The 13,237-nt window shown below is 56.0% G+C and overlaps 1 protein-coding gene across 2 annotated transcripts in view; it reads right to left on the reverse strand.

Moving 5' to 3' along the window:
• Window positions 1-3,884: 3,884 nt before the first annotated feature.
• The window catches only part of PCDH1 (protocadherin 1), a 65,254-nt gene continuing 55,901 nt past the window's right edge, over window positions 3,885-13,237 (reverse strand). Inside the window, exons 5-6 of one of the 2 annotated variants that reach the window (XM_069869608.1) lie at window positions 9,266-9,308; window positions 6,770-6,902 (exon numbers count right to left, since the gene is read on the reverse strand). In XM_069869608.1, coding sequence (XP_069725709.1) covers window positions 9,283-9,308 — 26 coding nt within the window. In that variant the 3' untranslated portion in view covers window positions 6,770-6,902; window positions 9,266-9,282. Of the gene's footprint in view, window positions 6,903-9,265; window positions 9,309-13,237 lie in introns of both variants that reach the window. The other variant, XM_069869606.1, reaches the window with a different exon arrangement.

A 13,237-nucleotide genomic window follows, 5' to 3' on the forward strand; every position in this document is an offset into this window, starting at 1 on the left:
TTGACCATGCAAACACTGAAAATGAATCTGCCAGGTCCGTGTGGGCAGCCAGACAGCTGAAGCTGCAAGGTCAGGCCCTCAGGAGACAGGAGAATTAAGTTTGCCATCAAAATGGATGTCGCTGGTCTGGCACATTCCCAGTTCTTGCTGTAAGCCGAGGACCCTATTAAACCAGATGTACTCAAAAAAGCCAGGTCAGACAAAGGCTCGTGCAGTGAGCAGTTGCTTGCCCAGCCCGTCTGCCTTCACACACCATCCCCACCTCCAGCTGGTCAGACCACCACCCGTCTTTGCGGATGCCCCTATCCCAGGGGAGGCTGCCAAGGAGCGGGCATGAGGAGCGGCTTCCCACCTCCTCCACCTCAGGCTGGGAATGATCCTTGCAGAACCCCAGGCTGTGCAAACCTCCAAGGACCAGCGAACTCAGCAGGGACACCAAAGCCACATCACTGCACTCCATTTCCATAGCTTGTGAGGCTCAGTCCTGTAGGATTCTTCTGGGCTGGAGGATACCCCTATGTCCACCTGTGGGTCTCACTGGGCACTGAAACCCACCCTGAGGGCACTAGTGACCAGGGAGCCTTGTGTCCAAACCCCAAGACGTGCCAGGCAGCAGCAGCATCCTCACCAGCAGCATCCACAAAGTCCCTTCCCACCCTGGTAATCGATGTGTGCTGCCATGGAAACCAAACAGTTTCCAGACCAGTTCATAGCTGGCTGGATGTGATGCTCAGGGCTGTGCCAGGAGACTGGGAAGGCTTGCGGCACTGGGGTGGGTTGAGGGGAGGGATGCTGGGCAGGAGCACAGGGGAGGAGAGGCAAGCTGAGGGGGTGGAGGAGTGGGTGGATTGGGGCATGGAGGGAATCATAGAATCACTAGGTTGGAAAAGACCCACCAGATTATCGAGTCCAACCATTCCCATCAATCACTAAACCATGTCCCTCAGCACCCTGTCCATCCATCCCTTAAACCCCTCCAGGGAAGGTGACTCAACCCCCTCCCTGGGCAGCCTCTGCCAGCACCCAATGACCCTTTCAGTGAAAAATTTTTTCCTAATGTTCAGCCTGAACCTCCCCTGGTGGAGCTTGAGGCCATTCCCTCTCGTCCTGTCCCCTGTCACTTGGGAGAAGAGCCCAGCTCCCTCCTCTCCACAACCTCATTTCAGGTAGTTGTAGAGAGCAACTAGGAGGGTAGAGAAGGGTAAAACAGAGGAGGAGGAGGAAGCACAGGGGAGCTGCACAGCCTGGGTTGACTGAGGAGGAGGAGGAGGGAGTGTGAGGAGCAACTGTAGGCCAGGCTTGTGCAGGAGGGGCAGGGAGATCCTTGGGAATGTCTCCGCTAAGAAAGACACTCTTTGATGATTCTGGTTATCCTGCGGGTAGTGGGTGGTGGCGTCTCTGCATGGGTGCTACCTGCCCTCACTGTGCCAGCTGTGGGAGTCTGGCATCATCATCAACACCCAGATCCTCCTCCTGCATCATCAACACTCAGATCCTCTTTCTGGTGGGCATCAAGCACACAGCAAGGCCACTTGGTTCCCTAGGATGCCTGGAGACTCATCCCTGCTGCGGAGCTGACAAGTGCCTGCATAGAGGGGCCGCTGAGTGCCCCCAACCCTTCACCCATGAGGACATGATCTCTTGGGAGTGGGGGTCATCACTTCCCCTCTGCATGGCCCAGAGGAGAGCTCAGGGAGCAGGAGATGGTAGAAAAGGAGACTCTACAAACCCACATCAAGGTGATGGTGGTCTACATATTCACTTGGAAACTTTTTCTTCTCAGGGACACCTGTTGTCTTCCATGCTGGGGGTGAGAGCCACGCTAAGACCATGGCAAGCCCAGTGCCTGCAGCCCAGCAAAGAAAAGGATGTGTTGCTGCATGCGAGTCCAACACAGCTGAGACATGTAGCACCTGTATGTAACCACACTAGTGAGTGAAGCAGCTCTCTTCTGAGCTAAGAAACTACCCAATACAGCTATTGATCTTTCCTAGTGGAGGCTGATGCAGAGACAAGCAGAAAAACACACCAGCCATGGCTGAGGGGGCTCCCTGCTGCTGTGGTTGGAAGCAGCAGCAAACGTGCCCTGTTTTGAAGTGGACCAACATTTCCAAAGGGTCTAAATGACCTAAAAAAAATCACCCATGCATCGTAAAGGAGATGAGAAATGGCATCAGGTCTCCAAGGAGCGGTGATAGAGGTGGGAGAGAGTCTGGAGCTGGTCCCACCTTAGCTGATGACAAGCACAAGAGCGGGAAACCTTGGGGATGATGTCTTCACTGAAACATCTTAGTTTGAAATAAAGGAGGTCAGTCTGTGGCAAAGTGCTTCATGGGGTTATCTTTTAAGCTGAAAGAGGGGAGATTGAAGTGAGATGTTAGGAGAAATGTTTTCCTGTGTGGATGGGGAGGCCCTGGCCCAGGTTGCCCAGAGCAGTGGTGGCTGCCCCATCCCTGGAGGTGTTCCAGGCCAGGTTGGATGGGGCTTGGAGTAACCTGATCCAGTGGGAGGTGTCCCTGCCCATGGCAGGAGGTTGGAACCGGATGGGCTTTGAGGTTGTTTCCAACCTAAACCATTCCATGATTCTCTGATCTTACCTGTCCTGTGCAGAAACATCCTTAAGCTGCAAAACAGGAGCAGGGAGACAAGACCAACCATGCTAGGGCTCCTTGCACCTGGAGGAGAACAGCAGAAGTGTCCCCACAACCACCAAGGCTCTTGTCTGCCTCCATGTGCTTCTTTCCCTGAGAATGTGACCCCACGAAGAATCCCTCAGGCACAGCCACCCGGGTTTTCACACTTTTATTGTAAAGCTTTAGGAAGGGCTAATTACAATGGAGTTGGTCATCTGACAGCTCAGCAAACAAACAGAACAGGAGAGAACGGAAAGGGGAATCACGACGGTGTCATGCTCACTGCTCTGAACAGAAAGAATTACAAGGGAATCAGTTGTGCTCACAGCGCCTGGGGAAAACCAAGCCCAAGGCCCAAAGCCTTCTCCGCACAGGGAAATGCATCACACATTGAGAGCAATACAACCTTAGCAAGAGGCGTTGCCTTAGACATAGGTCACCATCTGAAAAATAGTTGGGTACTTTACTCTGCCATAGGATTTCTCCTTTAGAAAAGCTACACCTGCATGTACATAAAACTGTACAAAAAACAAGGCATCACAAGCAAGGAAATGAAATCTCGTATAAATAGAACCAACACCGAAGAGCTACAAAGGGGTCGCTTAGATCCTTCCCACGCAGCCCGCCTGCTCCCTGGCTCCCACCTTTGGTTTTACCCCTGGCTTGTCCTAGTGCAGTGTGAGATACAGTGAACCCCCCTCCCCAGGGGCAGTGAACCCCCCTCCTCTTCCCTGTGCTTGTCTAGACTGGAGCCCGTGGGGAGCTTCCCCCATCCCCACGTGCACGGAGGCTTTATCCTTCTGGCTTAGAATTGTGCAAATGAGCTTCTTTCCGACAGCACCTCTTCTTCTTCGCCCTCCCCAGGACTGATCCCCAAGGACACTAAACTTCAACCCCAGGAACAAATCCCCAGTTCCCCCTCTCCCAGGACCGATGTCCAGTGTCTTCTCCACCCCAGAGACCCATCCGTGCTGCACCCCACACAGCCTCCCACCCCTTTGTACCCCACTGAGGACCCACTCCCACCACCCCTTCTGTTCTTCCCTAAAAATCCCTCACCTCCTCCATGCTCCCCCCTCCATCCCTAGGATGTGCTCCCCTCCAAAACCCAGCTCCACCATCCCTCTGTGCACCCCCCGCAAGGCTCACCACCAACACCCATCCCTCCCACTCCCTGGGGACCCCCTCTGCTCTCCCCAACGAGTCTCATTCCCAGCACCCATCCCTTGACGACCCCATCTTCACCTCCCCCCCGAGACTCATCCCCAGCACCCATCCCTCCTACCCTTCAGCCCCTCCTCTCCCCTCGCACCACACTCACACTGAGAACATCACCAGATGCTCCAGGAGACAGGACAGGACCCCCAGCCACAGGGCTTTGAGCTTCAAGGCCCCTCTGGTGACCCCGAGCAGAAGGCAGGGAGCCCACCCGCCGGCGAGGGGCTGGGGGAAGCCGCTCTTGGACAAGCACCCCTCAAATGTGCCTCCATCGCTCTCCTGGGGGGTCCCCAAGAGGGGAACCGGACACTGCCACTGCCTGAGCCGAGGGGAGGCGTGAGCAGCCGAGTTGGCAGTGGAGTCAAAGATCCTGGCCAGCGCGGCCAAATTGCACATTCTGCCCAGTTTGGCCCTGAAACTACAGAGCTACAATAAAAACAAGTTCAGGAGCGTGACCTGCTCAGGCAGCCAGGCCAGGGGAACGTGGGCCCTGTTGGGCGGCCACGGCGGGCAAGGGGAGAGCAGGGACGCCCGGACTGGCGGGTGGACATCACGCCTGTTCCGAAGGGAGCAGCAGCAGGAGGCTGGGAGGAGGGTCCTGCCTCCTCCAGGAGGCACCTCGAGGTGCCGGGGCTGCAGGCGACGCAGCGTGGCCATGGTGCCATCCGGGGAAGGCGAGGAGCGAGGCTGGGGCACAGGAGGAGGGGGGGCGAGCAGGTGCCTTCTGCCACCCTTCCCGTGTCACCCGGGCTCGGCTCACACTGCGTCCCCTCACGTCAAGCGGAGCCGCGTCTTGCCACTGCTGCCAAAGCAAAGGGAGAGGAGCTGCTCAGAGAAAGGGATGTTGGAGGGACAGAGGAAAATGGGCAGGGGGGGAAGAGGGGGGTCCTGGCGTGCTGCACCCCGACAGGCACTACAGCGATGGCAGGGCAGTCTCTGACCCGCAGTGGCTGGGGTGCCTCGTCCCTGCTGTGTCCCCACGCCAGCAGCGCCACCCGGGAGCCCTGCGGTGATGGACTGAAGATGAGCAGTGGGGGGGAATTGTCCTGCAGCTACCACTGGTCTCGCTCCCTAAGAAAGATCCCAGAGATGAAGACAACCGACGCACGCGCGCAAGTACGGGAAGAACAATGGTGCAGCACAGCCCCTCCCCGCATCCCAGCAGGAAAGGACCGGGAAGGGCTACCCAGGAATGAGGCGTAAGTCCCCTGGACCCCTCCTGCCAGAGGTGCACAGGGAGCCCCACGAAACAGGACTGTGCCCCGGCTCCCGCAGGAGCAAAGAGGCTCAGGAAAGCGCCCAGGCATCCCCCCAGGGAGTCCCTCGAGGGGCAGGGGGTCCTCTCCCCGCCACCTATGTGGCATCACCCCGGTTGGGCACCGAGGATGCCAGGGCGGCAGGGACCCCCAGGGAGACTGGTTGACCTTTGACAATGGAAGAGAAAGCCGGATCCCGTGAGAGTGGCCCTGTGGCCTAAGAGCAGCGGGACTCCAGCGGGCAGGGGCTCGGCAGCCCCCGGTGTGACCCTGAGACAAAGCTCCTCCTCACAAAGGCAATGGTGGCTTTACAGGCGGACGGGATGGAGGTCGAAGGCATTGGCGCAGCCGGCCTCATGGGCATCCCCTGCCCCGGAGGAGGCACGAGGCGATGGGCTGAGCCACCACAGCCGATGACGACCTCCCTGCCAGTGGAGTCAGACTGAGGGCTTCTCCGGACCCAGCCGGTCCCTTGACTGAGGGCGTCCCCATCCCTGCTCCACCCGCCGGGCACAGGGTCACCACCAGTACCCCCCCGCCCCCCAACGCAGCCCCCGCTATGGCACTGGGCAGTCCCTAGGGACCCTGCAGCTTGTGGGCACAGTGACAACGTTCAGAAAGAGAGCCTGGCTGAAAAACAGCAAAGTTCCTACAGTCCAGCTAGGACGCTGCCCCTCTCCTCCAGCTCCCAGCTGCTGTTTCAGGGACTGTTCACATCTCTATTTACAATATAGAACATGAGTGTGGGCCGGACGCTGCGCTCCTGTGGGCTCTTCCACGCAGCAAACCATTCACAGCTGGAACTTGCTCCCTGTGGTTTGTTTCTGGTTTGTTTTCCTTTTTTTTTTCCTTTTTTTTTTTCCTTTTTTTTTTGTTTGATTTTTTTCCTGGTTTTTTTTTTGTTTGTTTGTTTAAATGTCTTTTGTTTCAAGGACAAGTAAAAGTTTCAATCAGGCAGGACTTGAATGTCATTCCTAAGATTCGTATTTACAGGAGTCTACAGCAAAGAGACAGGCAGCTCACTCCCCGTGCACGGGGACACCCCTTTTCCTATGCCCCAGGAACTCTACCAGCTCTGCATGGACCTTTGGTACGTAAGCCCTTCTCCCCAGCCGTGCCCTCCGCACCAGGAGCCTGCCCAGCCCTCCCCAGCGACGCAGCAGTTCGGAGTCATGCACCCAGCAAGTGCTTGGAAATTGGGGTTGGGATGCCTTCATCCTTCCCACCCATCCCCTGGCCCTGGGGGGAAAACAAAAGGATTAAAAAGGCGCTCCTCCCATCCCTGCCTCGCCCTGTCCGCTGAGCCCACCGCCTGGAGAACCGGCCAGAGCTATAAAGCGTTGCCATTTCAACTGTTCCTCGACACTGGCCTCAGCAGCTCGGCTGCTCCCTGCCCCTCACGCCCAGCCTCACAGGTAGATCTCCCTCTTGGTGGTCTGGGATGATGGGGTGGTGGCTGGTTGGAAGTCCGAGGTCTGGGTGAGAGGAATTTCCTCCATGGGAGAGTCCTTGCAGGGCTCATGGCTACTATTGGAGAAGGCACTGTACGTGGGGAGCAGGCGGAGGTTGGCCATTTTGGTGCTGCGCTCTTCTGAGAGTCTGGGGCTGCCATTCCCGACTTGCTCTTGACTCCCTCTGTCTTGGTAAGGCACAAAAGTGGAGAGTTTGAGGGCATTCTTGGGCCTGCGGCTGGGGGACGACTGGCCGGGCATCCAGCAGGTATCAGAGTGGCCGAACTCTGTGCACTCCCGGGTACAGGTCCCAGTCATGGCTACATCGGGCAGAGGCCGGAGATCTGCGGGGAAGCAAGGGAGAACATCGTTACGCATGCCCGGGTACCACCAACTTGGGATGTGAGGCTGGAGCATGGGGGCGAGCAGCAGCGCTGGGACATCTCTGTCCTACCCCACCCTAGGGAGGAGGGGGCAGCCAGACCCACAGCCAGCCAAGGAGCTGGACCCACAGCCATCCAGGCAGCTGGACCCACAGCCACCCCAGGAGCAAAGAACTGGGAGGGGAACCCAATGCTCCTGGCAGGGGAACCCAATGCTCCTGGCAGCTGCTGCCTCCTGTCCAAGCTCACAACCCCAGCTCCCGCTGGACAAGCATCATCCTCCCTGCAGCAGGAACCTGCAGAGAAACGGGAGTCTAAGCATGAGGGCAGAGCCCACAGAGCCTGCTCCCTTTGGAAAGAAACATTTCATAAGAGGAGCTCCACAGCAGGATTTGCAGAGCAGGAGACAGCCTGCCAACACTGGTCACCCCAAGGCCACCTGGGCCCTGCTGCGCACCAGGAACCCCCTTGGTCCAGCACCTTTGGGCTCAGCTTCACCGCACAGAGACAGGAGACTTGAAGAACCACTCCAAACACAGCCAGGATCTTCACTGCCCTGAGGTACAACCACATGAGCATCATCCTTGGGCAACCTTGCCCTGCTCACCACCAGGCATGCCAAGCCACTTGCAAGCCTCCTCAGGTTCCCACCAGCAGGAGCCCAGCTAGAAGTCCTCAGATGTTGGCTGGTCTCCTGCAGCACCTGAAATCTCTGAGCACAGCAAACCACCCCACCCCAGAGAGGCTGCATCTGATACTCATAGGTCACTGCCCTAGGAGCACCCAAGCCTCTGTGCACCAAACACTTGCCTCTCAGGGAGCCACATATCTGAGGACATCAACAGCTCCTTGCTCCTGGCATAGCCAGAAGATTCTGGCCATCAGCTACATCTGGTCATGGTCTGGTGTCCTCACATACTGGCCACCCTGAATGCCAGATGCAAATAGACCTTCCTGAGCCTTGGTCATGCATCTATTCCACAAGGAGAACCTGTCACAAGGCTTCAAAGGTGGAAACTTGGCATTTCCACGCAGAGGCATGTATCCTTCCAAGTACCGTCACAGACAAAAGCCACCCCACACCATCTCCCCTGATCTGAGACACAATAGAGCCCCTTGTCACTGCCTAGGACACATCCCTACCCTCTGCTGCAAGCACCTGCTGGCAGATGAGCCTGGTGCTGATGCTGGATTGAAGGATGAGCAGCTGAGGGACCTGGGGCTGTTTAGCCTGGAGAAGAGGAGGCTGGAGGGGAGACCTCATTGCTCTCTGCAGCTCCAGGAAAGCAGGTTGTGGTGAGGTGGGTGTTGGGCTTTTCTCCCAAGGACAAGTGGTAGGATGAGAGAAAATGGCCTCAAGTTGCACCAGGGGAGGTTTAGATTGGATATTAGGGAAAACGTCCTTACTGAAAGCCCTAGCAGAGGCTGCCCAGGGCAGTGGTGGAGTCCTGGAGGGGTTCGAGAAAACATGTAGATGTGGCATTTCATGACATGGTTTGGTAGGGGTTGGGCTGATGGTTGGACTGGATGAGCTTAAAGGTCTTTTCCAACCTTAATGATTTCATGATTCTAAGGGAGGGGATGCTCATGACCTTGAGGCTGCTCTGACTCGCAGACGTCCCTTCTGGTTCACAGAAGCCCTCTCCATCTTTCCACCCAGGAGCTCACCACACTACATTGCTGACAAACAGCCCTGCAGACTGATGGAGGGAGACACTAAGGAGATCAGGGCACTTGAGGCACACGGGGCTTTCACCAGTTCAGGACACGACCCCACAGCTGCCCCTTCCCACCAGATACACACAATCCCTTCCTCCCCAGAAAGGACAGACCTTCTGGCACTCGCTCAGCCCTGAGAGGGAAACCAGACCGTGGTTTCACACCGTGCTGGGGCTCTGCCCTCATCAGCACGTCCCTCCTGCTGCCAGTCTGGGGCTCTTGGTCACCAGCATCCCCGATTCCCCCTGGCGCAGCTTTCACACACAGGAAACCCTGGGACTCGAGCAATGTGTCTGCAGGACAAGGCTCTGTACAAGGAAGATTGGTTGACAAGGGTCATCAGTGAGAGCTGAAGGGATGGGCATGGAAGAAACGGCCACAGTAGCAGCAAACCAGTGAGTTTATTTTGCCCTAAAGCAACTCTCAGTTTCTGTATCCCAAGTTTTCAGCTCCTCTGGGGGCTGAGGCACCCAAGTTTATCCCCCTGGTTCCTGTGGAGGCTCTGGCACTCCATGGTGCTTCCCATGCTGGGAGCTGTCTCCTGTGTCCCGTCCCCTGGCACACACATAAGCTGTGATATCCTGGCAGAAGCCATAAGGACATACCTCAGCGCAGACCCCCTTCACAGCCTGCTCCGTTCAGGGGACTCTAATGAGGAGCAGAAAAAGGACGAGAGGGTCATATCAGTGCACAGCCCCCAGCCTCCACACCCACCCGCAGGACCCTTCAGCCTCTGCCAGCCCTCCCTGCTACATCGCACTGAGTCCCACAGCATCCCTCTGGTACCCACTGCCCCTTGGCTTCTCCTGACCCTGCTCCAGCCTCCTTGAGGCTGCTTGGCCATCTCTTATTAGTTTCTCCAACCTTGTGCTAGCCTCCCTGGAGCCCACTGGCCCTTGCAGGACTCACATGGGAACCTGAGGCAAAGCTTGAAGCCAGCTGGCTGGTGGCACCCTGAGCAGAGGGATTGGGGCTGAGCATCACAGAGCAGTGTGAGCACATACACGGATGAAGCATAGCTGGACGCACGCCGACACGTTCATGCACCACTGCAAGACACGCTTACACGAACTCATGCATTGGACACAGCCATGCTCACGCTGCAGGGGGCAGAAGCAGAAGGCCAAGCAATCACAGCAGACAAGATGCCCACACAGGCCACGGCAGAGCTTAGCTTGGCAGTGCAGGTCTTTGGGTTCACCCTCAGGGCTGGCCCCAGCCCAATTGTCCTATTTCTTGAGCACCTGGAAAGCTGCCTCAGTTCTTTCTCCCAGCTCCAGGCAGAAAGCAAGATAAAAAACTAGAGACAAGAAAGCTCAGTTTGCACGTCTGCTCTGTGCAATTCAAAGCAGACTGGAGCTTGTGTCCTAGATGTTCCACCAGCTCTCCATCTCAGGTCTACAGGATGCCCCAATGGCCATTTTGAGGTCGTGTTACATTATCTTCACTTCTGCTCAAGAGGCAATATTACTGTGTCTCTCATCTCCTTTCATCCTGGACAAACAGGATGGCTTGTCATCATTTCCACTTCCAGAAATGCCTTGGTGCTGCACGTTCCCAGGGTGGGGAGTGGACGAGTGCCACCTTTTCTTGCTCTGGCAGAAGGAGCCTTGCTGAATCTATGAAGGGTACCATCAGGGCCAAAATAAAAGCTATCTCTGCTGAATAAAGTTATGGTGATTTCCTCGTGCCAACGGCAGCTTAGAAATTGCAGGATCATGCAGGAACGTTGTGTTCAGGGTCTTTTATTCTGGTTTTCCTAGTGCCCGTTTCTGGCTCCAAAGTCTTTTTCCAGTGTTGTGCCTTCGCTTGCTTCAAGATGCTGGCATCGGAGCTCTGCTGCTAAAGAAGCATATTATGTGCCGGGAGCACAACCAGCTCTGCTGTAAGAGCCCGGGAACAAGGCAGGGTGTGATTCCTGAATAGCTGTGATTTAGAGCAAACATGACCCTATGGCCTAATTCTCAGCGCATGACAATGGGCCAGAGACTTCAATGTGTCACCGCAGACAAGCAAAAATCTTTCTTTGGGGGTAAATATCGGTGGAAATTTTGCCTGTCAAGTGCTATTTCTGGATGCACTGCGGTGAGGAGGCAGAGCCCAAAACTCATCTTGGGGTTGATGTGCCCACCTCTTACAAAGCACACTGGATTTCAGATCCTTCCACCACTCCAGGAATGCAGGTTTGTGACTCTGAACCTCTCTCTGATCTAGCAACGTTCCCAGGTGACGAAGAGGATGGCCATGCCCTCTCCAGCATCTCATTCCTCCGCAGCATCCTGGCCATGCAACATAAAAGCGATGTAGCTGTGTTTTCCTGAGCTTTGTCCTCTTGCTGCACTCCTTCCATCCAGTTATCAACATTTCCATGCCAGAAGGCTGTATTTCACAGCCAGGTGGGTTGTTTGGGCACTTATAATCCTCACAGTCTTCTGGTTCCCCCCTTTTCTATAGGTCTGCATTCCTCTGGCATCCCCTTGTTAGCAGCCCCAGGGATGCTCAGCCTGGGCCTGTTGCATAAGAATGAGTCTGGGACAGTAAAAGCATCATTTGGGGGACAGTAAAAGCCACATCCCTTTGAACTACCCAGATGAAAAGGGGGCACAGTTGGAGTGTTTCACCAAGATGCACCCTGGGCCCTTTCTGGCTGGAGGAGGGGAGGCTCTCTCTAGCTGTGGCTCTGTTCTTGATGCTGGTGTGGCTGTTACTGCTCTGTTCTCAATGCTGGTTCTCATCTCCTGACATCCAGGGCACCTCTGCTCTTTGTGAAGGAGACTCTGCCAGGCTGCTTCCTCTGGGAAGAGGCACATTTTGGTGCTGCTGCTAATTATTTTTCTCTCTCTATCCCCATGCAGGGCAGGAACACCTCCTGTTGCAGCCACTTGTGAGGGCTCCTCTAAGAGTATTATTGCTCTTAGTGGAGGATTTCGACAGCACAATAGGAGGCAAAAGCAGGCAACCTCATTCAGCAGGCACCTCCACCTCCTGCAGGAGATGTACAGAGGTTCACTTGGCTACTGCAAGCCAGGTGGCTTCAAGCAGAGGCTGAAAGCCAGCCTCAACCAGTGTTTATTTTTGCCACCATATACATCAAGTGCAGCCTGGTTTGGTTCTCCTCGTCTTCCATTTGCATTACACATCAGCACCGTACGCGTCGTGCGCGGTGCTGGGAGATGATGCAGCACAGGAGGCCAGAACTTGCGGGTGAGAGGGTGTAGAGGAGCAGCTCAGGGAAGGCAAGAGGTGGGACTGTGGGGACGTGACACAGCAGAGGGTGCAGAGAAGCCTGGAAGGGAGGAGGAGGGAAGCACAGCATGCAAGGAGAGAGCGGGGAGGTTCAGTGGTAGAGCAAAATGTGGAATATGACAGTGTGGGGAGAGCAACTTGGAGGCAAAGCAGGATGCCTTCCTGAAGTGTTAGATCAGAAAGACTCATCTTGCCTATGTGGTGAGATGGAGAACATTGGCCACTGGTTTCAATCAGCTACCGCTGTTCAGAGACCCAAAGCCCTGTACCTCTTCTAGCCCCAGACAGGGGGTGGAAGGGTGAAGCATAACCCACACCACAAACGAAGGGCTGGGGAGTAAGGGTTTTCTTTCAGAACAGCTGTCTTTCAGCCAGGGAAGGATGCAGTATATCCAACTGGTAGCTTTACCACCTCTGTTGCCATGGTGTGGACACCTGGAAACACCCTTTCTCCCACTGCAAGCCCTCAGGGCTCTGCAGACAGCTCCTGGGACACCCCTTACAGCAGTGACCTCCACCACATCCCAGCAGCATTGCCCTACGTGCCTGCCCTTACAGCATCTGTGTGATGGAAACAACCTCCCTGGCGCTGCCCTTTCCAAAGCTCTACAGCGCAGCTCCTTAGAGCAGACACCATCTCCCTCCTCCACCGTAGCCCACTGGTGCTGTTCTCCTGCACCATAGCTCCCTCCAGGTGCCACTCCCTGGAGTGCTCATGTCTACAGGTACCATTGCCTCCAGCGCTGTTCCCTACAGGCACCATTCCCCTACCTCGGTGCTGCTGATGGGTACCATTCTCCTCTTCTCTACAGGTACCACTCCCCTACAGCGTGACTACCTATAGGCATCATTCCCCTAGAGCGCTGTTCCCTACAGGTAGCGTCCCCCATTGCGCAGTTACCAAAGGTACCACTCTCCCGCGGCGCTGCTCTCTACAAGTGCCGCTCTCCCGCAGCACCATTCCCAGGAAGCCCCATTTCCCCACAGCGCAGCTGCCTACAGGTACTGGTCCCCCATGGTGCCACGTTCTCCAGGTGCCATGTTCTGAGCTGCTGCTCCCTCCAGGTACTGCCTTCCCCCGCTGCTCTCTTCCCTTCAGGCACTGCTGCTCTAATGGTGCCATTTCCTCCAGGTACCATGTTTTACAGCGCTGTTCCCTCCAGATACCACTCCCCTGCAGTGCTGCTTCCTCCAGGCACTACTTTTCCATGGGCTGTTCCCTCTTCACTACATCCTAACAGTGCAGCTATTTGGATAGCATGTCCCAACATCCCAGTTTCTATCCTATCCTATCCTATCCTATCCTATCCTATCCTATCCTATCCTATCCT

This window comes from Phaenicophaeus curvirostris, chromosome 15 (assembly GCF_032191515.1).
Source record: "Phaenicophaeus curvirostris isolate KB17595 chromosome 15, BPBGC_Pcur_1.0, whole genome shotgun sequence".
NCBI classification, from domain to species: Eukaryota; Metazoa; Chordata; class Aves; order Cuculiformes; family Cuculidae; genus Phaenicophaeus; species Phaenicophaeus curvirostris.